Below are 27,326 nucleotides of genomic sequence, written 5' to 3' on the forward strand. Positions count from 1 at the left end.
GGGGGGGGTGCAGCTACAGAGGTGATTTCCTATCTGCTTGTGTGCTGGTGCGACGTGTCAAGGTGAGGTAATGCCGCCGTAAAAAGCGAAGTCACAAAGAGCTATGGTCAGGACGGATCTCATCCACTAACCCCGAGGGGACCGGAGCAGTTAAAGATGAGTCACGGGCCGTTACTGCATCTACAACACAGATGTAGAGGCCGTGACTTCTGTTGTAATGATACCATTTCTAAAAGATTTAGAGCTTTTACACATAATTAAACCATTTTCACTCAGCACTTGTGTATTATAATCAATTCATACATACAAAATCTCTAACTCCACACATAAATCATCTGTGGAAAGGGTGCATGCATGATTACTTAAAGTGTAATTATTTATAAGAGATGTATTTTTAAATAAAATCTCCTCCTTCTCAAGAAATCTCATGAACTCCTTCTCCCTGTCCAAGGTCACATGGCTGGAAGCCAGAGGAGGAATCAATGTGTGTGGTCACTCGTGTAACTTTAACTTCACCGTAACTCGGAGGCTGCTATAGAACGAGCTTTGACAAGTGTGCAGAGAAACCATGACAGTTATAAACAATCAATTTAGATTCATATTTTTGTCTATTGCTAGAATAGAAATTGACTGAATACAAATTGATGAAGACCCCCCCCCCCCCCCCCCCCTCCAGTGGCCTCTTCCTTCTGCATGAATCACCTCCTCTCATCCTGTTACACGTGTTGAACCTAAAATCCTTTAGATTGAAGGTTCTCAGTAAATCCTGAGAGCCGTGTGTCTGCTGTCAGTCTCAGTCTCACATCACTGTCATCGCCTCTCGACCCCGCTCCTCTGCTGTTCCACTTAATGTGGCATATCGTGAAATTCTTTGGAGGAAACTTGTAAGAAGACAAAACTAAAAAAAAGAACTATCCACTTGTGAACAGACGACTTCAGGTGCAGGTGAAGTGCAACCTGCTCGTGCGGTGAAGTGAAGTACAGGCATCACCGACTCATGAGACTCCGGTGAAATCCCATTTCAAGCGTGATAACTCCACTTTTTACACATCATTACTGTTCCAGCGTCAGCCGTCAAAACATTTGAGCTCGTCAAGATATCAAAATGCAGCACTGTACTGTCTGCATAAATTTAAAGACTGACACATTTTAATTTCCGTGTAGACTGGAGAAATGCAATTAGATAAACACCCTCAGTTAATTACATCACTAAAATACACCCACATCAGGGCCATGGTAATATGAGAGGCAAATAGAGATGATGAGTAAACAGAAAAGACATTTGCTGTGGAGCCCTGAATTACACTTATGTGACAAGGGATTGAATTGCAAAGATGGTAATTATAAAGTAAGTTAAATTGCAATCAGGCAAAGTTACCAGTATAATGAAGGAATAGAGGAGGTGAGGCTCTGCAGGTGCAAACAGACTGGAAACTGTCAACAACACTTTTAAACACATGTGAATAAACATAGAAACATTATGTAAGACGGAGAGATTCAATCACAGGCTGTAAATTGCAGTGGGATTATTTACCAAAGTCATTTTAAATGTTTAAATCACAGATCACGTGTGTCAGAATCTTTTTAGAAGAACATTAGAGGAATTTAATTCAATTTTATTTATATAGCGCCAAATCATAATATAAGTTATCTCAGGGCACTTTATATTAAAGAGAAAAGTGTGGAGGAGAGGAGAGATGGGGGGGGGGAAAGAGTGATGAGACTTATTCTGCTCATATTCATACTTTGAATTTGTGTTATAACTTCAGAAAAATATCACTTTCCTCAAACTGTCCATTGCTGCAGCTCCTCTTTTCAGCCTCTGTCTGAAACACTCCAGTCTCTTTAAGGCTATAAAAACATACGTCTCCTTCCATTGTGTACATTTTGTATTTATGTATCTAAAAGCCATGACGATAATATTCACAGTCTGAGAGTTTGAATTATGAACGTCAAAACATGACTTGATCATTTGGTTTGGATGAAAAAATGAAAAAACTTTAAATCTGGCCGCCATGTGCCGTGATGAAAGGAATATGTCTAAATCCATTTAACCGTATGGAAATTAGTTAGGGTAAATTTGAGCTGCTTATTCCCTCCTGCTTGAGTCCAAAAGCCAAACAATACAATTCTCTTTGAATACTTTTAATTATGCTGGAAATGGGAAACTCCATCCCAGTGAATAAGAGGCTGACAAGCAAACACCAACTACAAAGGGCTTCTGTGCACAGTTTCCCATTAGAGCAGAACTTGTGGAGTTTCAGTGCTGAAATATAAGATAAGACATCCCGCTGTGCAGGTCGGGGGGGGAGCGTTCAACTTCGCTGAGAACATCAGAGTCACGCCCTCAGTTATGATTCCACAAATCCCTGATTTAACCTAGAGTGACATGAAGCAGATTCTGACCATTATTAGATTCTGAACTCTGAGATTTTACTGTTTAGAGTACGATGAATAAATTAATGAACCTTTTATGGCTCATTAAAGTTGAATATTTCTTTGTACTAAACTAAATATTAATACACATTTTCTTGCACAAGTGAGTATTTACTGGAGCCAAATGGTGCATTTATGGGATTAACTCAAATTCAACTTCAGTGCCCAAAGGTTTCAAAAGGATTGAATCCCACCCAGTGAAAGAATGTTGTTTATTTCTGTTTTTGTTTTTGTTCCCTCTTTTGTGTTTTTTTTTGCATAATGATAAAAATATTGAATATCAGCAGCCTTAGCCCCTAAACCCTGCCTGTGGGTTGCCTCTTCTTCTTTCTCAGCACAATAAATAATTCAGTCAAGAAAGCATTGTTTTTTTGTCATTATGATGGGATTCACCATCTGTCAGTCACAACCCAGTCAAGACAGATGAGGAGTGAGAAAAAAGAACTGAGAGAAACTGCTGCAACTTTTGAAAAGGGGTGGAATCGAAATTTTGTTTTTTTTCACGGTTAAATTCCAAATTGCTGAATCCTTCGTAACTTTCATGTTTAAACTAAAGATTGTTACATTCATTAAAAACTTTGGCCTGCATTCAAAAGTAAATAACTTATCATTTAACTTCATATAGAGTTCAGTAAACAATCTTCAATCGTCCATGAGTCAACTCCCCGACACTCTTTCACATTATAATCACACATCTACAGATAGAAGGCGATAAAAGAACCAGAATGAAACTCAGTTTGGTCCGACAGTCAAATTCAATCACGTTTTACAGCTAAACAAACAAAACAATGAAGATCTTTGAAAAACATAATCTCCACTGTGGATTATTCTCTCGGAAATCGGTGAAAACCCAAATGTAAATGTGAAATTTGTAATTTAACGGATTCTTTCCTGGCGCTTCTCCGATCCTTCCACCGAGATTTGCGGAAATCTTTTGTATAGTTTCCTCAAATCTCACTTGGTGAAGATAATGATTTAAAAACAAAACAGTCTCACGTGATGAAACCGAATGAAGGCACCGGCTGCAGGAAAACACATTTTCAGTTTGAATAATCACTTCAGGTCTTTTTTTCTTTTTAGAGCATCACCGCTTAGACCAAGCCACGGAAACACAAGGTCCCTCTGCTGCACTTCAGGTTTTAATAAACGAGGGAATGAAGCGGCAGAGAGCCTCTTAGATAATGACCTTTGACCTTGTGCTATTGTCCAACACGCTGTCTACAATCCTTCAGCTTACTATTACCTTGATTAGGGCTGTTCAAGTATCTCCCTTCTAACCTCCATTCTGCCAGTTCACCACTCCCCCTCTGTTCCTGCCATTGATTGGGTCTGCTGGTTTGCCAAGTGTTAATCAGCAGCTGATTAGAAGCAGAGAAACAAAAAGGAGCCGGGATTGTAATTGATTTGGCGGCTGAGCGCTGAGAGTCTCCACTTAAAGGAGAACGCCATACATTTGAATAATTAACTATGTGTGTCATCGCGGGGCCCCTGGAGACAGAGGCCTTGAGTTGTGACTCCTTCCCCCCCCGATTCATTATGTGAGGAGCATCGGCAGGTTTCACTTCCCACTTTACAAATCTAAGGAGTTATGGAGTTGCTTGCTTTAGAGAGGAGTTGTCCAGCTTAAAAAAAAACAAAAAAAAGTAGTGGCCGATTTGTCCTGAGAGAGAGAGAAAGGATCACGTACTCGGCTTCTTCAGAAGAGTGCCCCCCCCCCCCCCCATCACTCCTTGTCCGAATGCACTGCAACACTTTGGGAAGATTTACGCTCATATCCCGAGCCGGGGGGGGGAAGTGCGAGTAAGTCAGACAGGAGAATAAAAAGTCTGCAGTCAAAATGAATGCCCTTGAAAAGCCTTCTCTCTGTGTGACCACATGGGGTCACAGTCCAGGGAGCGGGACGTGAGCTCCCTGAGAGGGAAGGATGAAATGACAGAACTGCCAGGGAGTCGACCTCTCGACGGGAAGAGCCAACCGGGCGAGGGCGGCTGCAGGAGATTCAGATTGAACACAGACGACTGGACGGCATCAGAAGTGACTGAATCGGGATTTTTAAACTCAAACAGTTGATTTAACCTTGATTTAAGGTTCTTCAAAAACAAATGTAACGAACAAGCAATTCAATAAAAAGCAGGTTTAACGTCTATTTTGCAAAATCTGATTAAACCTTTTGTTTATTTTGTGGCATTGACAATGTTAGCCTTAAAGTTAGTTTTCAAGATTTGCCATTTGTCGTGTAAAGTGTTCGTCGTTCATAAAAACACAAAACTCTCACGTATTGTGACGTAAAGTTTCTCACATCACCGACTCCTCCAACAATTGAACCCACGAAGCAATGATGCTTTTTTCAGAATCAGATAATGTCATCACAGGAGATCATGTTTTATGCAGCTTGACGTCCTGTAGTGAACTGATGTATAGACCCTGGAGATCCAGTGGGAATATGACTCGGCGTGTTTCCTCTCCTCCTGAGTGCCTTCATCTCCATCACTGTATCACTGACTCACTCCTCCTCCTCCTCCTCCTCCTCCCACAGCTCTGACACAGGTAATGGATCTCCTCTGTTCGGTGGGAGTTGGGCTAATTGAGGCATTTTTCCCTCTCATTGCATCGTCTCCTTTAAAATCCCTTTCTTCTCTTCTCCTTTTCAGTCGTACCGTCCCTTTTCTCGTTAGCTGTCACAGATGGAAGGCTCCATTCCCCCCCCCCCCCCCCCCCCCACACACACCCACCCACACTGCAGTGCCGTCACTATTATCTGGAGTCCAGTAGTCGTATAACTTAATCTGCCCCTCAGTGAATTTGATTTTACATATTCTGCCCTTCATCGCTTTACGGCTCACCCTCTCCCTCTCCCCCCCCCCCCCCCTTGTAGGTTTTTCCCCACACCCACTCTCCTCCTCACCTCCATCTCTCTCTCTCCTTCCCATTCCATCTTTCTTTCTCCTCCCCCCCCCCCCCCCCGCCTCGTATCCCTGCCATATAAATAATTGATGGCCCATCTCCGACTCGCCCGTTGTAGTTAAAGGGCGACTGAAGTCCCGAGGACAACATCAATACCGAGCTCAGAGAGCGGCTGTGTCGTACAGAGCCGGCTGCTCACCGCACTCTTCCACAGGAGTCAGGCATTGCTAATGACCTACTTAGATTTGAAATAAAAAAAGTATTTTTCCTTTTCTGTTCTCCCCTTCTCATCTGCACGACTTCAGAGGACCCAGGGCTTTATCCTCGTCCACCCAAACTGGGACACCGGGGCTCCTCCTTGCAGGATTCTTACATCAGCTTGGAGCCGGCTTGCACGTTGCCTGCTGCCAGGCCGGTCCTGGTTATGAAGCAGCTCAGCTCATCTTTATTATCGCAAGAAATTACATCCTGGGTGATTTGTCTTTTCATGTAAATGTTGCGGAGGCTTGCAGAGTTATGGGGAAGTGTCCCTTTCTGCTGCTGCTTTTTCTTGCAACCTCATCTTTTAGCAATTAATTCATGTAGTAATAAACTGTTTCCGCTGTTGTATTGTGGAGGAAACATAATCAGTGGCTTGATTATATTCAGAGGCATCATTTCTGTTTTTTTTTCTTTTTTTATGAATGATTGATCACGCGCTGTTTTCATTTATGGCAGCAGAGTTGCCAGGTGGTGGTCGGGTACACAACACGAGTTACGACGGCCACACACAAGAGACAGAGGAATAAAAAAAATAACAGCCCTCAATAAAAGGCTGAAAGACAAATGACCCGGAATAAAAGATGTGAAGTCAGTGCGACGCCATTTTACAAGAATAAAAAGTTTGTTTCCTTGAGGCCGCAGGGCAGATATCGACCTCGGAGGTTCATAATCGTGTGTTAGGCACCGTAAACAATCGACAAGCAGGCGGAACACAACTGGGAACAATCGGGAGTCAAGTACGCCGTCCATCTGAAAGCGACAGAACGCTTCCCCCCCGTTCTTTTTCTTTCACCAGGAGATTGTAATTCTTTTTGGGGGGGGGCGAGAGAAAAAGAGAAAGAAAAAGTCACCACAAGGATATGAGTTGATATACAGTCACCGCACCCCCCACAAACTGTGCCTGGCACTTTTATTGAGCAGATTTCCACCGTGTTGTTTCTCTGAGTGAAAATATGAAGCTGCCACAGAGGTTCTGCTGCATTGAATGTCTTCTTCTTCTTTTTATTTTTTTTATAAAACAAACATTTATGAGAACAAGTCAAAAGCAACCTGCTGGAGATGGATTCCACTTCGTGTCGGCGTGTGTTATTCTTCTTCTTCATTTCCTCAGCTGATTTGTTTGTCTTCTACATTATGAGCCTCTTTGTTTCAGTGAAATCTCCGAGTGTTAAACCTGATATAAGCTGAACGTGTATTTTTATTCTGCTGGGGGGGGTTATTTCACTTTTTACCCTGCAGACATTAGGATGGCAAAACTGCTTCATGGAAATATTTAAGCCTGCAGGCACGTTATTGACATTTGATAAATCTTTAAATAGAGTCTGAACTATATACACATGTAGACTCCACAGTGCACTATGATTAAATCATCTGTCTGGGGCCTGTTTTACTTCAGGAGATCTGCGTCCATCATGGATTGTGGGAGAAAGGGGCGTCTGTTTGAATTATAAATCTACGATTACTATTCATTGTGTGAAGTCAGCTGACGTGGAGCAGATGCTTCAAATCATATAAAATCAGCTCTGGTGAAACAATTTAATTTAATCCAGGTTGACATCAGAGTAAAGTCAGAGGATCATCTAAATAATAAACTTAACATGTATGGCACCTTTCAAACAAGAAATGCAGCTCAAAGTGTTTTACATACAGATATAGAGACTATCAACATATTTAGATGTAATTCAAGCTAGATATATAAAAAAGTGCAGGAGTGAGTTTTAGTTAAAGGCTGAAGCAAAGAGAAATGTTTTTTCTTTTAAGTAAATTTCTGAACTAGCTTTTCTGATATCGAGCGTAATTTATAAAAGCTGCGTCTCTGATGTTCTTTGGGTCGTTGTTAGGAAACTCCATCAGACTTACTGCAGATGATCTCAGTGGGGATGAAACTGGAGAGTCAGCTCTGTAACTCGGTCCATTCTGAGCCTTGTATGTCAGGAGGAGAACATTAGAGTCAATCCCTTGAGTTACAGGCAACCAGTGCAAATCCACTACATTTGTGATAGAAAGCTACGCCCCCTTCTTTTGCAATATTCATAGGACCCGAGGGTTGAGTTGGGAAGCTGGAGGAAGATGTAACATCTCTGCACGAGGGCACTTTGACTTTCTTGGAGCCAGATGGAGAAGAAACAACGATGGTTTGGTGACTTGAGCCAAGGTGGAGATACATGTGTCCAATAGAGAAGCTCCACTATATCTATCATCGTGTTACACACCCTGGTTTTCATCCACAGTCTCGTCTGTGTGTATTTTAATGTTAGAAAATCCATAGGGTTGAGGTCAGGGAGACATGAATGTGAATTAACAAGGGACTGAAATCCCTGTGAACTAAATCTGCAAATTAAAATCAGACCTTGATTTTGATCACGAGTGCTGTGGATCCCTGAACATCAACATAAATTGTAAGAAATAAATATTTAATAGCAACTCAATAATAATGTATTACAGCTGCAATCACTAGAAGTTAACGTTGGACAGATAGATCGGATATTGCCAGAAAATGTCAAGTAATAGTTTACTGACGATGCATAATAAGTTGATTTACAATATTTATAGAGAATATTTATGGAGAATATTAATCTGGTCTGGTTCCTTTAAATTGTGTTCTGCTGTAAATCAAACCGTTTTGCTCTGGAGACAGGGTTGGTCGATTTTTGTGTAAATCAAATCTTTACAACATGTTGTAAATGTAAAATAACAAGTTTCACCTGCTGTTTTACTTTAGACTTAAAAAGTAAAGAAATAAATAAGATGAAGTTATATAAATATTTTTTCAAAAATGTGTTTTGAATGTCGTTAAGAGCATTTAGTCCCAGCTAAGTGCCAGATGCACTCTCCTCTCATGAAACATTTGCAAAGTTTTTTAAGTAGTAAAATCCTGCAATGACGTGGGGGGGGGGGGGGGGGGGGGGGGGGGTGTTGGAATGTAGACTCTTCTTCAACTCTGCCGCTGCGTCTGTTTCCAGTATATCCACAATGATTCAACATTAAATATGTGAAGCAAGGATCAGCAGCCCGGGCAAGTGCTTTGTATGTGTGTGTGTGTGTGTGTGTGTGTGTGTGTGTGTGTGTGTGTATGTGTGTGTGCGTGTGTGTGTGTGTGTGTGTGTGTGTTAATGCACTCTGGTGTGTGAAGGGCATGTGCTCGGCTCTGGGTGAAGTAGAGGACTTGATTAATCATCCGTTTTACCGCCGAGTTAAAACCACATTTGTTCCGTGGAAATGTCAGATTTCACTGCGCAAAGATTTGCAAGGAGGTTGTGTCGGGTCACAACTGTTCATTCCTCTTACACATTTAAAGTCATGTCAAAAAAATATATATTGTATTAAGGCAAATGAAGGAAGGACTGGTTGTTTGGGTGCATGAAGTGGGAGGTTGGTTTTGTCGCCTGCAGCAGCTCACAGGCTGGAGAGCTGCTGCAGAGGAGGAGGAGAGAGAAAGGTCAGATCAATACGATGGACGTCTGATGAGATTGACCATCTCAACGTGTAAACAAGGACGACTGCTCTCCCTGGGGAGACAAGTGTTCTCCACACACACGAGTCGTGTCGGAGGACCTGACGCTGTTTACTCGGGGACATCATGAGGACACAAACCAAGTTCTCCTGATGTGAATCTTTATGTTTTAAAGGTGAAGACATGTTCAGAGGTTCAGCTCGGGGTAAAAGAATTATGAAGTGAGTCAGGACGTGAGTGAGTCAATGTAATGTCCTCTGAAGTCATAGATACACAATTGTAAGCTGTGTGTGTGTGTTTGTGTGTTTACTCTGTAGTTCTGAGGGGAAATTTTGGTTTCTTACCATTGTTGTGAAAACAGGATGGCTGTTTTAAAGACATCATGTGTGTTAACTTGACTTTCTATAGTTTGTGAGGGACAAATTTGGTTCGGGGGACATTTTGACGCTGTGATACTTTTGGCGCTGTGAGGTCATTGTGATGCTGTGAAGACATTTTGACGCTGTGAGGTCATTTTAGTGTGAGGACATTCAGATGCTAGGGACACTTTGACGTTGTGAAGATATTTGGAAACTGTGAGGACATTTTGACGCTGTGAAGACATTTTAGTGTGAGGACATTCAGATGCTATGGACACTTTGACGTTGTGAAGATATTTGGAAACTGTGAGGACATTTTGACGCTGTGAAGACATTTTAGTGTGAGGACATTCAGATGCTATGGACACTTTGACGTTGTGAAGATATTTGGAAACTGTGAGGACCTTTTGAAGCTGTGAGGACATTTTGACGCTGTGAGGACATTTTTACTGGTCCTTAAAAAGGCTGTCTTGCTTTAAGGGTTAAATAAAGCTTAGGTCTGTTTGAGGTGTGAGGTTAAGGTAAGGGACAACAGAATCATTACGTCAATGAGTGTCTCCACAACGACGGAGAGACCAGAAGAAGAGTGTGTGTCCGGAGTCCATCAGCTGCTCTGCGATCACGTCCTTATCGTTGTTAGATTCATTAACTTCCGAGGCCGTGGTGTGTTTATCTTCGTGACTGTCCCCACGCTCACCGACTCAAAGCTTACCGGGGGGGGGGAAAAAAAAAGCCGGGTTTGTTAAATGCTTTTATCTTGTTTGTTTAGATTCCCACTGCTGAACCAGAGCTTCCACACTAAACCCACATGCATCTGCATCTGGCCTGTTTACCGAACGCCACCCGCCGGCGTGCAGCGTGTCGGTTCGGTAAAAAGCCAATTCAGTCACTTGTAGTTCAGCCCGAGTGGATCGTTCCCACTGTTGACCTCTATTTATTAGTCCTAATGCCTTAATGGGGAGGACGCTTGAGGAAGTATGAGCCGAGCAGAAGCAGCGGCACAGACTGGAGTCTCCCTGCGTGTGCGGTGAGGTCTCAACTTCTACTGAGCGATAAAAGGTTTACGGTGTTGTGTGCTGCTCCTGTGGTTTGTCCTCTGACCGTGAAAATCAAATAAATGCAGTAAACAAGTAAATAAAAACATACACAGTGCGAGAATCCTAAAATGTGCAATCAATATAATGAACACACGGCAATAAAATATCCCCAAGCTGCAAGATTTCATTAAGTTATATTAGTTTCTGCACATATATTGAAGTCTCTCTGATCATCCTTAATTTGGGTTATTATATCTATTGAGTTATATTTGGAGGTTTATTGTCTTGACTGCTGAGACGGAGCCGGGATTCTGGAACCTTCAAAAACAAATTAAAAAAGTTGTATTTGAGTTTGTTCTCTTCTTCTCTAACCGTGTTATTTTATTTTCATTTACTTTGTTATCTTTTACACTTTGAAAGCGAATGATTTGTTTGAAAGGAGCTATATAAATGAAGTTTGATGGATTGATGGACCAGCGTATATCATATGGAACACTGGTTCATCGTTAGAGCACATAAACATGTTCCAGTATAATAAGAGACGAATATAATAAAACATATTCTATCAGATGGTTCACTTTCTACAGCTTTTTCTCAGAAGAAATGTGATTATTTTCGTCTAGCCTCAGATCAAATGGAATTTGTTATCCTCTAATGAAAATGGAAAAGCTGCTCGATCGCACTTCACTCAACCTCACTCACGCACAAGTGGAATTCATTATCCTGTTTCGCTTGTTTTCCCAGATTGATCACTACGCCCAGAGGGATCTGAAGAAAGGCCTCCAGCTCTTCGGCACGGAGGGCAACGTGGGCCTGACCAACGCCTGGATGATCGTACAGACTGATGTGAGACACCAGATCACAGCAGCGGGGGGGGGGGGGGGCTATTTGGGCAGATCTAAAACTTGGAAGATTTGTCCAAACATAAATTCTGGAAATGTCCATTTCCCAGTCAAACTTAACTGAGGTGATGCTTTAAAAAAAAAACTCTCAGCCCATTCAATATTAAGATCAGGGCCATTTAGCAGGTGTAGTGATGCAGGACACTTTGTCCCGAGCAGATACACAATGTGTCGAGTGCATTATTCATCGCACACTTCTGCGATTGGCAAAGTTTCATATCAAATTACGAGGGAGTAGCCAGCCGTTGAAAGGCCATTTCAATACTCCAATTTGTGTAAAAGTGGAATAAAACGCTGGAAATCCTTTTGTTTTATAGTTAATGGGATGGAGACTTTTATAAGCAGGCTGATAAAAAAAACTAAAAAACTGACAAATCTGAAAGAAAATGGCAACAAAACCCGTCTCCACCGACAGTAACAAGCACCCGGAGCTGCTTCAGTCTGAACACTGTGGTGAAACGCTGTCAGACAGATTAATGCAAACATCACAGACTCTCCGAGGTAATCTTTGTTTCCAGCTCTCACTTTGATGTGCAGTTTCCTGAGTCATATTTAAATATATATATACACCAATGCAAAGAAAAACACAATGTGAGAAACCAAGATTTGGAATTAGGGATTTGACGGGGAGGGGGGGGGGGGGGGGGGATGCCTCCGGGACACGTGGGATGATAGCGTGGAGACTTCAGGGCTCTGGAGCCGCAGCCGCACGTCACCAGTGTTACAGCTGCTACTTTTGTTCCATTAGCTAATGTGCGGTGCATGCTGGATGCTCGGCTCTGGCATGTGTGCATGTACGGATGTAGTGCAGGATTGTGTGCCTGTGTGTGTGTGTGTGTGCCCATGTCAGCATGACTAAAAAGTCATGAAGTGATGACAGGGGAATGTATTGCTATGCAACTAATATATGCTAATGTGTGCGTGTCAGATTGTGTGTGTGTGATAATGTGCCGAGTTGTTCCTTTTGTACTGAATGATGCTGAGAGGAGGATCTGAATGAACGGAGCCACCGATATAAAAAAAAAAATGTGTGTGTGCGAGCGTGCATGTACGTGCACGTCTCTCCAGGTCACATCAGTCCTCGGTGTGAATGTATGGGGCGCCATAAAGTCCCAGTCTGGCCGAAATGCAGACCATTAAAAAGGCAGCTCTCAGTCGGTCACTGTCCTCCCTCCGGAGCCTCCTTCAAACTCGCTGAGTCACTGAATAGATAATGTACACAACAGATGTCCCCGGAGCGGAGTTCAGCCTGAACAGCGTGAACGGCCACTTATGGAAAAGAGGAGGGTTCTACATACATGAGGGGGAGGTGGTAAAATCATCCAGAAGTGGTCAAATGCTAATTCGGAAAAGCATCGAGGGTTGATGACGTTTCCCTGTTTCCAGAGTTCAGCCCCCCCCCCCCTTCCCCCTTCCCCCCCGCCTGTTTTGCAACTTGAAAACTATACGTTACCTCAGATGCCGTCTGAATTTGAATTCTGCTGCCGCTTGTGATAAATTACTAATTTGATGCATTGTGTAAGTGGCCGGGGCCGGTTTCCAAATGAACCGATTCCCGAGTCTGTGCACGGAGCGGCGTGGTGGCGCAGCGGAGGCACCATTGTTCCTGTGTGGAGTCAACTGAATGAACAAAAACCTTGGGGGCACTTTATCTTTTCATGAGGTACACTGATGAATTGAACTGTGGGGAGAGCCATGATCCCTTATAAGAAATCCATACCAATCACAGGGGGGGGGGGGGGGGGGGGGAGATGTAGATAAAAAGAAGCAGGCGAGTTGGAAAATGATTTTAGGGCTTCGAGATGGACGAGATGAGAATTGTACAGAACGGGGTCGTAGCTCAATACCGGAGAGATGAAGTGTTTTCCGCGTTCAGCACATGTGAATTATTCTTGCCAGTAAATCGTTTCCATGCAATAGGGTTTCATGATGAATAAAAAGGCCTCGCTCTCTTCGCTCCTGTTTCTCTCCGGCACAGTTTCGTTGCTGCGGAGTCACCAACCACACCGACTGGTTCGAGGTGTACAACACCAGCCGGGTGCCCGACTCCTGCTGCCTGGAGTACAGCGACAACTGTGGCCTGGATAACCCGGGAACCTGGTGGACGGCGGTGAGTTCCAGTAAATCAAACTGTTTCCTCCAGTGAGAAGGAAAAACTGATTTGAAATGAGAATGAATTGTTTGTGGGTCGCTTTGCACCGATTGTTTTTTTGTTAGTGACATGTTGTTTTCAGGTTATCCATCCATCCCAATTCTTGGAAAACAATATCTTAAGATGCATTTTATTTGTCCCAAGCACATGCACAGTCATACTCATGCAGGTAGGGAAATTTAATCTCTGCTTTTGACCCATCTGGTGCAGGACACACAGAGCAGTGAGCAGCCATGTACGGCGCTCGGGGAGCAGATGTTGGGGGAGTAAGGTGCCTTGCTCAGGGGCACTAGACAGGGTAGAGAGACTCTTGGATTTTTGGACAGATCAATCCAGGTTCGTCTTTTGTTGTCTCTCCGTGGAGTCGAACCAGAGACGAACCAGAGACCTTCTCTGCCCATAGTCCAAGTTTCTGCCACTAGACCACCGCCTCTAAGATCACCTTAAGAAAATGTCTTTAAATTTGGCACAAATGTTCACTTATCTTTTGGGGAATTTCCTCAAATTATGACCGGTTATCACTTGGACCAGAATTTTAACTGATTAAGTTAATCACCATTGTAACCTCATATATGAGTCTGGAATAAAAGGTATGTAGACTGAAACAGCACTGATCCTTTAAACACAAATATGCAGGTAGGTCGTGTTTATTAACCCTAGAACACTAACGTACAATTGGTTACACCATCACTAAGGTCGGGTAAATTTCATCCGATATAATATATCCGATAAGAATTCTTCTCATCAAAATATATTAATGTACAACAATACAAGGCAATTTGAAGTACTCTTCTTTTATATTCCCCGATACAACATCTCATAAAACGCAAAAAAAAGGTATCGTGGGGGGAACCAATAAAAAGGCTCTAAAATTATTGAAAAATAAGGGAGCCGTTAAAGAAAAATTCCACAAAAAAATAAAAATAATAGAACTGGGAACTTGTTCTTCAGTCCAGCCGTTCCTGGGACATGTCCGGTGAAGGCACAGTCTCCCTGAATCATTTACAACTTATATCATATATTAAAAAAAAATTACCCTATAACACAAACAAGGGTGAAAATTACCCGATCACGTGCCTATTGAAAAGAACAGCGATGGAAGCAGGGAAACTAGCCGACCTTCTATGGAGCTATCCAAGGACCCTCGCCACTCATAATGAGGGTTAAACAGTGAGTATTTGATATAGAAAATGGGACATAAACAGTTGCAGTCAACATGGTGCATCTTATTTCTTACATATTACTCCCACTCATAATGAAGTTAAGTTGATCAGCTGTAAAACAAACAAAATCCTTCTCTCAGCGGCCGAATCATTTCACTGTGTTATTCCCGTTATCTCACGTGGACCTTAGCTGCTTTGCCCCCGGGACCTCAACAACCAGCACGATCCATGGAGACATTACTAATTCATAATGACTGATAGTGACCCATGACCTCTGTCCACTGGGAGTTGACTGCCGTTGTTACCATTGTTCACCTCATGTATAATCAGTGTTGTGTTTTTGTATTTGTTGCGGTCCAGCGAGCTGCTTGTTTATCCCTTTGAGTCATTAAATGAGATTAAGATGCAACTAATCAAACAACTGAGGTTTACTTCAGTGTTGGTTCACTCCAGGTCTCCTTACGTCTCATTAGACTCTCATGAACAGGAGACAACCAACATGTCGTGTTTCTGTGCTGCAGCCGAAACCAGATACAAAATAATAAAGAGTTTAACATCATTAGAGTCATGAGGGGAAAGCTGTTTTATGTGTCTGGGTGTAAACAGGACTGTTGCTGGATGTGCTGAGGATTGCATCAGTCCGACTGGGACAGAGGACAAGCTGCATCATTTGTGTGTGTTTGTCATATGGGCTCGACAAAAGGATAATTCTGCACATGCAAGAGTGAAACTTGTCCCTGGTGAGGTTTTCAAATGTGATGAAATAATACATATAAATTATACCTTCATTTAGTACTTATAATCAATCCACTTCCTTGTGACCCTGGAAGCAAACAGTGACTCGTGTGAAATCCTCGACATGTTTTCTTAAAACTTTAAACACAAAACAACAAACTTAATTTAACTAGACCTAGAAAACTGGGAATTTACCTTTTTTTTGTCCGGTCCAGATTTTAAATAGAAGTCAAATCTCATGGACAAACACAGAATCGCCTCCAGAATTCCCTTTCTTAAAAAATCTACTGGAGACCACTGTGGTCTTCCCAGCCTCAGAACATCATCTTTCAAATTCCAGTCTGGTTTCAGAGGCTTTGCTTCATCTGACAGAATCAGCCATCTTGACTAATGACATCCTCTTGGCAGCCGATGCATCAAATTGCAGCTTTTCAATCAGCCTCTGACGCAGTGGACCACACCTTTCTGTAACTGGGACATGTGGCAGGTGTCTCCGACTCAGTCTGTCAAAGACGCCTTTAACCTGGTGAGGTTTCCAGGTGGATCCCTCTGGGCTAGCGTTGCAAATGTTTGGCCAACTATTTATATCTCTGGTATTGCATTTTTTACAAGCTTTTGTCTCATCTTATTCTACAGAACAATTCCACGTGCACTATCTCATGTGTGGAGACATTTCACCCCAGCCAATGTAGAAGGAAAGGCTGTGTACATTTGCAAATACGATGCAAAGACCTATGATAAGAATGACACAGATCCAGAAGCATAAAGTCAAGTACCCAAAGTTTCCTCAGGGCTCAAATCAGCCTATGACAAAACAAATGTTTATATGTATGTCTGTATATGACAAGGTAAATACAGTAAGTATAAATTACCCACAACATTTCCCGTTAATTCCTGTTTATTCCCGTTTATCCCCGTTAATTCCCATGGAAAGTTTCCAACTTTGAATATTCCCCTACTCAGGACCCATTCTCTTTTTTAATTCATGGTGCCACACAGCCGCAGTGATGGCTGTTCCCAAAGACTTAGTTCAAAGATACATAGAGGGACTGAATTCCATAAGATGAGATAAATACCTACAGTCCCACAACAGGTTGAATGTGTTACACCAGTAAGGGGGATAGTACTAAATATGTAAATGTATATCTTTCCATGATTTCACATGGAAAGATATTAAGATTGAGATAAAACAAATTGAACTAACTTAACGTATATCACATATTAAACCACCTGTTTCAATCATGAATGAGTTCTTCAGAAACAAAGATGGGGCCCTACTTCATTTAATGGACTCTCATAAGTACTTAAAATCAGCTCATCATTTTAAATCCTCAGATTCCAAGAATATGTTGAAAGTTCCAGTTTTTTTTTGGTGAAATGAGTCTACACGGAAACGATGTTTACTAAATCTGTGAGTGCACCAGGATGAGGCTATAATAATATTGCACCCTGGATCACTATTAAATCGGTGCAGCTGTAAAAGAAGCTCCACTTTGGCTTGTTGAATATTTAAACCCCCCCGTAGCTCATCAGACCTACACAGCAGCTGTTGTTCAGCTCGGCAAACTGCTAATGCTCATTATCGAGACATTATTTTTTCGGGGGCTTGATGAAAATAAAACGTGATGGCGCCAGCGATTCAAATTAGAATCTAATCCCAAAGTTTATAAGTTGTCATCGTCATCATTAAGGAGAGAAAGGCCACTTTTCAGCCACTTAACCGAATGAGTGGAGATGATGAACCGTGAATTACAATGATTTCTGTGAAGCCTCTGATGACGTTTCAACGTATTCTCCAGAATGATCAGATGTTCCAGATGTCAGCGGCACTCAGATCAAAGCCTCCGATCAAATGCATCGTTAATCTTTTTACCTCCTGTGTGAACGGATGTCATTTTGCGTTTTATTAAAAATGTTTGGCTCGTATTAACGTGCATCAGCTTTTGTTTAGAGTTATATCTTGAAATAGAATCAGCAGCAGCTGGGAAACCACATGGGCCGTTTGGGAGCTTCGTCTTTATAGCTTCATCAGTAGATGCATTTTAAATGTTTCATTTCCCAGCTTCTTTTTTTTCTGTGAAACAAAAACAAAAAAAAGTTTAGTTTAAAATTCCATTAGCACTAAAAGGACCCTGTGAGGAGATTGGTCCATTACAATTCTGTTTTTTTAACATAGTTTGATTAAATATTAGAGGTTTTCCACAGGTTTTGACAAGTTCAATTGAAAACCTTTTTAAAACGTCAATGTTAGACCTGTGTCAGCGTTGGTACAACTGATATGAAAGAATATCAGAGTCTCTATGTTAAACCTCTAAATAATTTGAGATAAGGATGTAGATAAAAACCCTCAAAACAAAACGTCATAGCGCAAACTATAGAAAAATTGGGTAACAATAGTTTATCCTCTTAACAACACTTAAAGGGGACATATTATGCCAATTTTACCACCGGCTAGCGTTAGCTCGAGAGCTAAACGGGCCTGTGGAGCCCGGCTAGCGTTAGCTTGCGAGCTAATGCTAGCGTTAGCTCGCTCGTCCAAGGCCATGTAGCGAGACTCCCTACATGGGCATGGTGTGACCATGACGTATTTTTCGGTCGTAATCCCATTCAACGCACTCTAGCGTATTGTTTCTGAAATAGAGGAACCACAACAAATCGCGGGAGTTGTTTTTTTCGGGATGTTTTGGGGACGGTAGACACGCCAGATACCCAAATTAACGTATAGAAGCACTACAAAAGTGGAATTTTCATAATATGTCCCCTTTAGACAAGTGGAAGTTGTGTTAAAAAGACCTTCAACATGACTAAGAGACACCTCCATGTGAGACTTAGTATTACTTTAACGTATGTAAGGATTTTGAAGGCCTTACGTTTTGCTCTTTGAGTTATAGACTCATAAAGCCCCAGTGCAAAGCCTAATATGAAGTTTGGCGATTGAGAGACTGTTTTGTACATTCAGAGCTTTTTGACAGCACATTTATTCTAAATCTCATTCCTCAGTTAAGTAAATAAAGTAAATCTTCATTAATTTCCATTTGCAAAGGGCAGATCCCGAATATGAAGCCATCAGTTTCAGGGCTGTAGACCGGGGAGCCGACAGACGCTCATCTTGAAATACGCTCGTCCTGCTGCGCTCTAAAGGCCAAACTGCAGCTGCTTTGCTTTTAGAAAATGAAAGACAAGCTTTTTAAATGTCTTTTCATCACTTTTCCTGAAACGTGCCTTCACAAAAAACTATTATAAAAGGTTTTCAGAATGGATATTTTCCTCTTTCAGCTTGGTAGTTGTCTCGTAGACCTTTGAATTCCTTCAGCCACTTTAATTTGACAAATTGAACTGACTAGTTTTTGTATTTTAACACCGTCAGACCTTCAGATCAAGGATTCTATCACCGCAGCTGGAACTGAAGCATCTCTTCCAATAACGCCAGCTTTTTCAAATATGTTTTTTTAAACTTTTTTAATTAGATTCAGTTATTTCTAAATGAGGCTGTAGACAGGTCTGTGTGGTTCGACCTCTTCAAGGCAGCTACGTGTGCTACAAATAAATAATATAACTTTTTTTCTTTTAGTTTTTGTGGAATAAAACCTGCTACTTGACCTTTGCGTTAGATTCTTGTTGTTCTTCACGTGGGAAGGAGATTGTTCACATGAGCCGTGAAAGGAAATCTGTCTCCACGCTCTCATTCATAGCAAAAAGAAACACACACAAAAGGACACACTTATAGTTTTGATGTGTACACAAACACACAGAACTCCCAGTTTCAAAGCCTTCGAACGCTCGAAGACCTCGTGTGATTCCACTTGAGTACTACTTCTGTAAACACGACTCGTTTCTAGGGTACTTTGATAACTGCTCGGGCCGTTGATGGTTAAATGACACAATTAATACTATTCAAATGCTTAAACAACCTGAGTTCACTGCATGAAATTACCACTTTTGACCTTATTCTGAAAGCAATATCGATTTGATTATGATTTTACACGGGTTTCTAATAGAAAATTCAATTAAACTTTATTTGCACAGCACCAAATCCTAGCATACATTATCTCAAGGTACTTTCCATTGTAGGTTTGAGACTATGGTTACTGCAGAGAAACTGAGTTGGGTTGGGCTGAGCGGAGAGAAATGGGGAGAGGAGGGTGGAGAGAAGAGAGGAGAGAGAGAGAGATGTTCCAGTTTCCATGTTACAGAGCAAAATCTGATTATGACTCATGTCCCTATAACATCCTACTTCTACTCAAACTAGAGGACATGACGATTACTTAAAAATCTCCAATAGGAGGTTATAATGTGAGTCTGAAATACACATGTCTACATAATGTGAGTGAGGTCCGAATACTTCACATGTATAAATTATATTATTTCTGATCCCTAGTATTTCTGATTCCTAGTATGACTTTATTCAGATAATCAGAAAGGGCTGTTTTCAAGGTCGTGCCTCATTCAGACTCTTGTTTAAAAAAGGAGTTTATATCAGAATATTACATCCATTTAAAAGTTTCATCTCATCTATTAAATTTGTTATTATAAAAATATCTTGAACAACTTCTCCAATCTGCTCCTCAACGATCTGGTTATTCAAACAACAGACAAGATTTACCACAGAGTTTATCTGCAGTAACCACCTGGCTGGTTTATATCCAGCACTATAGCATATATTAGCATAATGCACATATTTTTACATACATAAATATCTTATACTGGTGATCAATAGTATTCCTGGTTATGTTCCTGATTGAAGCTCAGATTACGGTGTTCCCCAGCCGCCCTTGTGTTTTAATGTTTCCACTGTTCCTGTGCTGTGGAACTGGTCGGGCAGTTTCCCCCCCCCCCCCCTGGTTTTATGGCAGCGGACGTCAAATAAGAAAAATCTGAATTATTATACTTCCCGATGCAGCTCTGTGGTCCAGGAGCGTTGCACTCGGGCGGCGGCTTCATAAATAACCACGGAGCCGTCCTAAATTTGGCATGACCTTCCATATCGATCCAGCCTGGAATTATTTCACCTTGGGCAAAAAAGAAAATATATGTTTTTCGTTGCCCGGATGTTTCAAACAGCCGTGAAATGCAGACTCGTGTGTTTGGTTTTCCTGACTCAGATTCTGATTCGAGGGAGAATTTAGAAAATACAATGTGGAAGGAACGCATGTGTGCAGAACTGAATAATTTAATCCTCACAGCACTGCAGCGTGTTATGTTGTTATTACAATATGTCAGTCTGTCTTTTCTCCAGTAGAAACTCGCGTAATGAATTCAGCACACATTTGTTTTTATCTTCCTTCAACTCTGAAGAGGTGGAGGTGTCAAACGGAATGTCAGCTCCACGCTGCTCGTTGAAAGCGAGTCGTCTCCTTTCAGGATTCAGCGGCTTTTCATCACTCGCTTACATCTTTGACCCGCCGCTCTCTTCTGGCTCTTAATAATAATTACCTCCCTCTTCTCCAGGCCTGCGGCGCACAGCGTGGCCCACAGAACTCTCCCAGAGTGTCACAGGAGATGTGAAAATGTTCTCCAGGTGATAAAAATGGTGGCAAAAACAATGTGGAAGCTGCAACTTTGTGGAGAATTCAAACCATGTCGGATATGAAATATTCAGTTTATTCTCATGTCTAAGTGGAGCCTCCGGTGCTTGTGTTGTTCTCGGATTCACTTTATTTACGTGTTTATTTCGGCTTAAAGGGAAACGAGGACGGTGAGTACACGATCGAATTCTGAGAAAGTTTCTCCCCAAGAACATAAGTTCACGAGGAGGAGGAGAAGACAGTACAGATGATGCCACTTGTTCCATCCCAGTTTCTGAACACTGGCAGAGAAGCCTCACTGGGAAGTTGGTACATTCTGTCCAAGGCTGCCTCTTAAAAAGGGAAAATTTAATAATCTGAATTTCAGGCCTTGAGAAATATTGAATGGGTTAAAATATTACATTTAAAATTAGGTCATTCACATTCATTGAGGTACTTCTTATACTATAAAACCCATTTTAAAGGGTAAAAGAAATATTTTTGCATACTTTGTCATAAATCTAGGTCTTTCTCAGCGATACAGATTTTAGCACGTCCAACGTGTTTTCCCAGCTGCTGATTCACTGAGAACCAGTTTAAATATTATTTTAAACATAAAATGTAACTGCTAAACACCTCAGTCAGAGTTTATCTCAGTACTCTTGTTCTGGCTGTGGGACATAATCTAGATCTCTACCGAGGGTAAATCTCTACGACACATCTCATCTTTAATTATAGGGAAGTATTTCTGTGTCTCTGATGTCATTCTTAACAAAGGTCTTAAAATGAGTTCATTGCCAGAGCAGTGTCTCTTCTAAACCTGCCTGTTGGGATCTGTTTATCTGTCCTGTGGTGGTGAAAGTGACCGGCGGTCATTGAACTGCAGTGAGTACAGACCTGCTGCAGGAAGAAGGTTCCGGGAAGTTATTGCCATTATTGTGGAAGCGCCGTTATGGTGATTAACAACATCGCTTGCACTGATGATTCCCAGCCCCGGGTGCTGCACAGCGCTGGATACCTGCCTGTATATTAAGACTGAACTCATCACGTGTCCAAAGTCGCACACAATTCAACACTGCACTTCCTTGGGCGACACACAACACACGTGCCAAGTGTGAAGCTGGGGAGATGCTTGTGTTTCTTCAGAGATGCATTCCACAGATTTCTGAAATTATAGAAAAAGTCCTAAACCTGTAGACACCTTGTTGTTTAAACACTGGACAGAGTTGTGCATTACACTTGTTAAGCTGATGTGTGTGTGTGTGTGTCTCCACAGCCGTGCTACGAGCGCGTGAAGGACTGGCTTAATGAGAACCTGGTGGCCCTTTGGATCTTTGCTCTATGCACGGCACTTACTCAGGTAATTACAGCTTTTAAGTTGAATGAGTTATTTTTTTTTCCACGCAGTCATTAACTCACTTCTTTTATATCTACAGGCTCTTACTTTGTGATAAATAAACCCGACGCTTTGCATTAAGCGGCGGGTTCAGGACTCGTGTGGTCAGCGGGGAGGGGGCGCACGTATTACACCCCCCCCCCCATGCTGCCACTGAGGACCACACAGTCCCACTGTCCATAAAATACTTTTATTTCCTCTCCAGCCGAGTCGTACGTGACGCGCTTCCACAATCGGCGAGGAGAGAGAACTGCTGCATCGATCACACCGGGCTGCTGTGAGGCCGGGGGCTCATTTCTAGTCACTGGTTAAAGAGTCTCTCTCGCTCCCCCCCCGCCCCTTCTTAAAACCCTACACAATGAAAAGCAGAAACAATCACTGGCAGAATTATCTCAAACATCTGTGATGATTCCACAGCACAGACGAGTTATACAGTGATTGTTTGTGTTTAGACAAAGATGGAAAATAGCAGACGTCTGTTACTTCTGAAAGAAAAACACATTCCCACATTCTGCACATCAAGTAGAATCAATACTAAGTTTGAGGAATCGACTCTGGAGCCTTTATGTTGCCAAACCCTCTCTGAATGAGTTTCGACTCAGATTCACAGCTTTTTATCTGATGGAATTGCTCATGTGCACAAATCCGGCTTCAAGTCCGACTTCCTGTTCAATGGTCAATTTAACAAACTGAAGCTGCCAGAAAGTTGAAATACAGAGAAAATGATAAATGCATGAAAAACATACAGGCACATTTAGAGATAACCACTCGAGGATATTAGAACAGCTCAGAGTGCATTCATCAGGTACAAGTACATTCATTTATCCTCTGAGCATGGCGGGGGGGTGGGACTTTTCAAAATAGACTCAACGATGTGTGTCTTTGCTCAGACAGTGAACAGGGAATGACTCCGATGTGTGCGCTTCACACAATGAGGTGCATGGATGCAGGACACATAATTGGTCCCTGTGTGTGAATTGCGGCCTCTTAATGGCCCCTGATTTAAAAGCTAAAGATGCAGCACTGGGTCACGAGCCAATCACAGGGCTGAGAGCTATTATGTTTGTCACCGCAACTAAACTCGAGGAAACAACAGAACAAAAATGCTCATGTGATGCCGTCGGTGCCACATGGGAGATGACCCCCACACACACACACATACACACATCAGAGACTAATTAGCACGGCAGCTACAGGTCGTCAAACAACATGCAATTAGCAATTATAATATACAGTGAGCACAGATGTTCTACAGGCTCATTTTATACCAGAGAAACATTAAGTACAGTTTTAAGACATAATGAGCTTTTAGGTATTTGCCTTTTTTTTTTTTTTTTTTTATGGAATTGGGTTATTTTTAGATAAACCAGGAGTCGCCTTTACTCACACAAAGGAAGTCAGACCAGACACAGCAACTAGGCGAGAGGAAGACCAAAGAAATCCAAAGAGTGAAAGGTCAGGAAGTTGATCTGAAGGGGTTTCTAAGGGGGAAAAGCAGGGACAGGAAACTAAGCAGGTACCAGGAACCCGCTGCAAAGACAGGAAATGTTATGGATTACAAAATAAAACAGGAAGAGGATATGCAGAAAACCAAATGGGATCTGCAGGGAAATACACAGGACATAGGGATATATCCAAATAACTCACCTGTAAAAGAATATTCATCAACTTCAAATGTTTTTTTTAAAAAGGGAATAGAATTGTGTAATACAACGCTCAGAAATCCACAGCTAAACCAAAAGCAGATGTGTTGCCAAATGAAAAGCAAAGCAGTTAAATATCAGAACATCAAACTGGCAAAAATCTGTTGACAGATATCGAAAAATTAATGCAATATGCAAAATCTTCTTATCTTTTCCAGTTGTGGGAAAAATTAACTTTTGGGTTTACGGGGTGTGTGAAGCCTGTGTCACAGTTTGCTGTTAGAGATCCTGTCAACAGCATCTGTGACATGTAGAGTAAACCTGTTAAAACAGTAAACCTGTTAAAACACAACTCTCCCTGATTCAAAGCACAAATTAAAAGTTTTAGAGATTCGCTAAAACTAAAGATCTAAAGAAATTAAGTTAACAGGGAGTTTGAGCCCTGTGGTCTTAGTGATGCAGTTATACTGTACATTCACCCTGAGAGGAGATGTAACTCTCCTCTTTCATTTTTATTTTATGTATGTTTTATGTGTTTGAACATTTATTTCTTATTCATTTAATCATTTCATCTCTTAAGAAACAAGGGCCGTGGATAATAAAACAGAACATGAAAGCAAATCAAACTGTAAAGAACTGTCGAGGGGGGAAATCAATGGCACTGAAAGACCCTGAATTGTTTATTATATTATTAATATTTGAGAGGTGGCATGGTGGTGCAGTGGGTTTGTACCGATGCCTCCAAGCAGAAAGTTTTCTGGTTCACCTCTCAGGTCGGCTGCAGCCCTTTCTGCCCGAGGACTATTCCATTTCTCCCAGTGTCGGCACATCTTCCTCCCCCAGTCCAACACAGGGCTGAGGGTCACGTTGAGCTACAGCCTATGAATATGAGTGTTTCTCAATATGCTGACCCTGCAGCCGTACTCACTGGTGACCAGTCCAGGGTTTACACCACCTCTCACCCAACGTCAGCTGGGATTAGCTCCAGCTCCCCTGCAACATTCTAAAGACACGTGGTGTAGCTAATGGATCCAACCGAGCCCTGTCTGATAAAAACCAGTAAGAAGAGCCCCGTCCGTCCATCCCAGTAGCCAATCCCAGCTGATAATGGAAAAGAGGCAGCCTATGTCTCTAATGAACATAACCACAAGAAAGACACCATGCTAACTGGGATTCAAACCAGGAGCCTCAGTGTGAGGCAGACGATCACTGTTTATCCACTGAGCCACAGAGACTAGAACTCAAATACAGAAATCTTGAAATTACCCCGATTGTTTCAACTCCAGCAGAAAGTATCATGTCCGTGCAGCATCCAGCTTCTTAATGTAAGAAGTTAATAAAGACTTTGGGTTTTCAGGGTCTTTTAAAAAAAAAAAAGATTAGAACAAAGAAATGATCAACAGAGTTTTTACATTTAAAAAGCAGAAAGAGTGAAAGCTGAGACGCTCATCAAAGAAACCGGAGGATTCACTGATCAGCAGACAAAGCCTTTGGGGGGGCACAGATATGATAAAGAGATATTATGAAAATTATATTATTAATAATAATGAAGAGAAGAAGCAAGCTGTGTAGTATTTAATAAAGGAACCATGTTCAGATGTGAAAGTCTGGTTGCTCTGCTTATTGTTATCCAAGAAGTAACTGTATCAGGATTTGAATTTGAACACTATGAGACGTTTATTCTCACAGTTTTATTCTCACAGTTTTATATTATGAGAAAGAGACAAGAGGAGTTTTTCTTTTCACTGTGACGCTGCTCATCTGAAGTCGTTCACGCTCGACCTGTTCTCTTGTGTTTTGGCAGATCCTGGGTCTGGTCTTCTCCATGACGATGTTCTGTCAGGCAGTGAAAGTAGAAACTTTTTACGCCTAGCGACTGACCTCTGACCTCCAGCACACTCGGATTGTTTCTCCATCTGAGAGAGACACGGACCCTACCCTCCTCCTCTTCCTTCCTCTTCCTCCTCCCTCCTCCTCCTCCTCCTCGACAGACTCTTCTTTTCAAACACTCGTCCTCTCTGTGACACTCGCTCCCGGGTGTCCCCCTGATCACAGATCCTCCTCCTCTAACTATCAACAAGCACAGTGTCAGTGTCCTACCTGAGTTGTTTTGCTATGGTTTGCTCTGTGTCGAGAAAAAAAAACAAACAAGAAGCTAATTTCTGTGATACATTCTATGACGCTGTATTATGAACATGTATAAAAGCAAAACGTGTGTAACCCCCCCCCCCCCCCCTTTTTTTAATATGTGTGTTTTTGATTTAAATTATTTCACGATTTGTTTGTATGTGTCTTTCAAACTGAGAGCTACCGATTGGGAAGGTGCAGAGTGTGAAGTGCTGCAAGTGCATGTCTCCTGCGATGGTGTGTATTAAATGTTTTTGGCTCGACTAAACGGCGTCTGCACGTCATCCTGTCATTTCTCAAGGGGGGGGGGGGGGGACAGTGAAGGGTTTTGTGTGTAATCCTGCTGTAATTATGTCTGACAGCATGAATGACAAACAGGAGTGATGGGGAATGTTCTGCCAGGAACCAGAATGTGAAAAGCATCGGTATCGTCCCTCAGACACGGCGGAGTCATTAAAATGTTTTGTGGCTCCTAATCAGGCATTAATTAATTAATTAGATATATCTAATGAAGAAGCGCTTCATGGCTTTAGAGCATGTGGCTCTTTTACTGGGCGGATTTACACGGGACACGAGGATCGCACCAACTTCAATGAGAAGATTCCGATATCGGAGGGAATTTAAATGAGCAGTAGCAGAGTCCTCCAGACGGGCCCGGGGCTGTTTCCCTCTCAGCACCAATCACGTCTCCGATGACCGAGCTTCATCCGCAGGCTTTCAAACATCCTCCGACCCTTTTGTCTCCTTAAAGTCCTTTCTTTTTTTATTTCCTCCTTCTACTTTGGGCCGTCAGGTTCAATCCCGGCTATAGGTACAACGGAAACGCACTTTGATTAAATAGCTCCCCGGGAAAAATGGGTTAGGAGATAAGAGAGGAGCTGTTTTCAGATGTGGTTTGAGGTCCGTGAGCTGCAGGTGATGGAACTCTTTCTGCATTTGTTGGGATTTCTTTCTTCTTTCTCTTCCTTTTTCTCTGCCTTAAAATAATCTGGACCTGAGAGAGAGAGGAAGTCCCAGAGCGATCAGATCTGTGGGAAAAGTTTTAAACCTTTACAGCTGAAGAGAGGAAACTAAATTTAAAAAACAAAGAAAGTACAGACGTCAGTCAGGTGAAGCTTAAACAGGCTACACTTGTTTTTTGTTTTTTTTACAGCAGGGGTTCTTAGCTTTAAACATATTTAGGTAGATAGATAGATAGATAGATAGATAGATAGATAGATAGATAGATAGATAGATAGATAGATAGATAGATA

At 42.0% G+C, this 27,326-nt stretch overlaps 1 protein-coding gene across 1 annotated transcript in view; it reads left to right on the forward strand.

Moving 5' to 3' along the window:
- Positions 1-26,341, forward strand: part of tspan4a (tetraspanin 4a) — a gene marked incomplete in the record, with an annotated part of 93,249 nt that extends 66,908 nt beyond the window's left edge. The window contains 4 exon segments of the mRNA XM_053428657.1: positions 11,196-11,297; positions 13,332-13,463; positions 22,184-22,267; positions 25,751-26,341. Coding sequence (XP_053284632.1) covers positions 11,196-11,297; positions 13,332-13,463; positions 22,184-22,267; positions 25,751-25,819 — 387 coding nt within the window.
- Between the last annotated feature and the right edge of the window lie 985 nt (positions 26,342-27,326).

Source organism: Pleuronectes platessa, chromosome 1 (genome assembly GCF_947347685.1).
Source record: "Pleuronectes platessa chromosome 1, fPlePla1.1, whole genome shotgun sequence".
NCBI classification, from domain to species: domain Eukaryota; kingdom Metazoa; phylum Chordata; class Actinopteri; order Pleuronectiformes; family Pleuronectidae; genus Pleuronectes; species Pleuronectes platessa.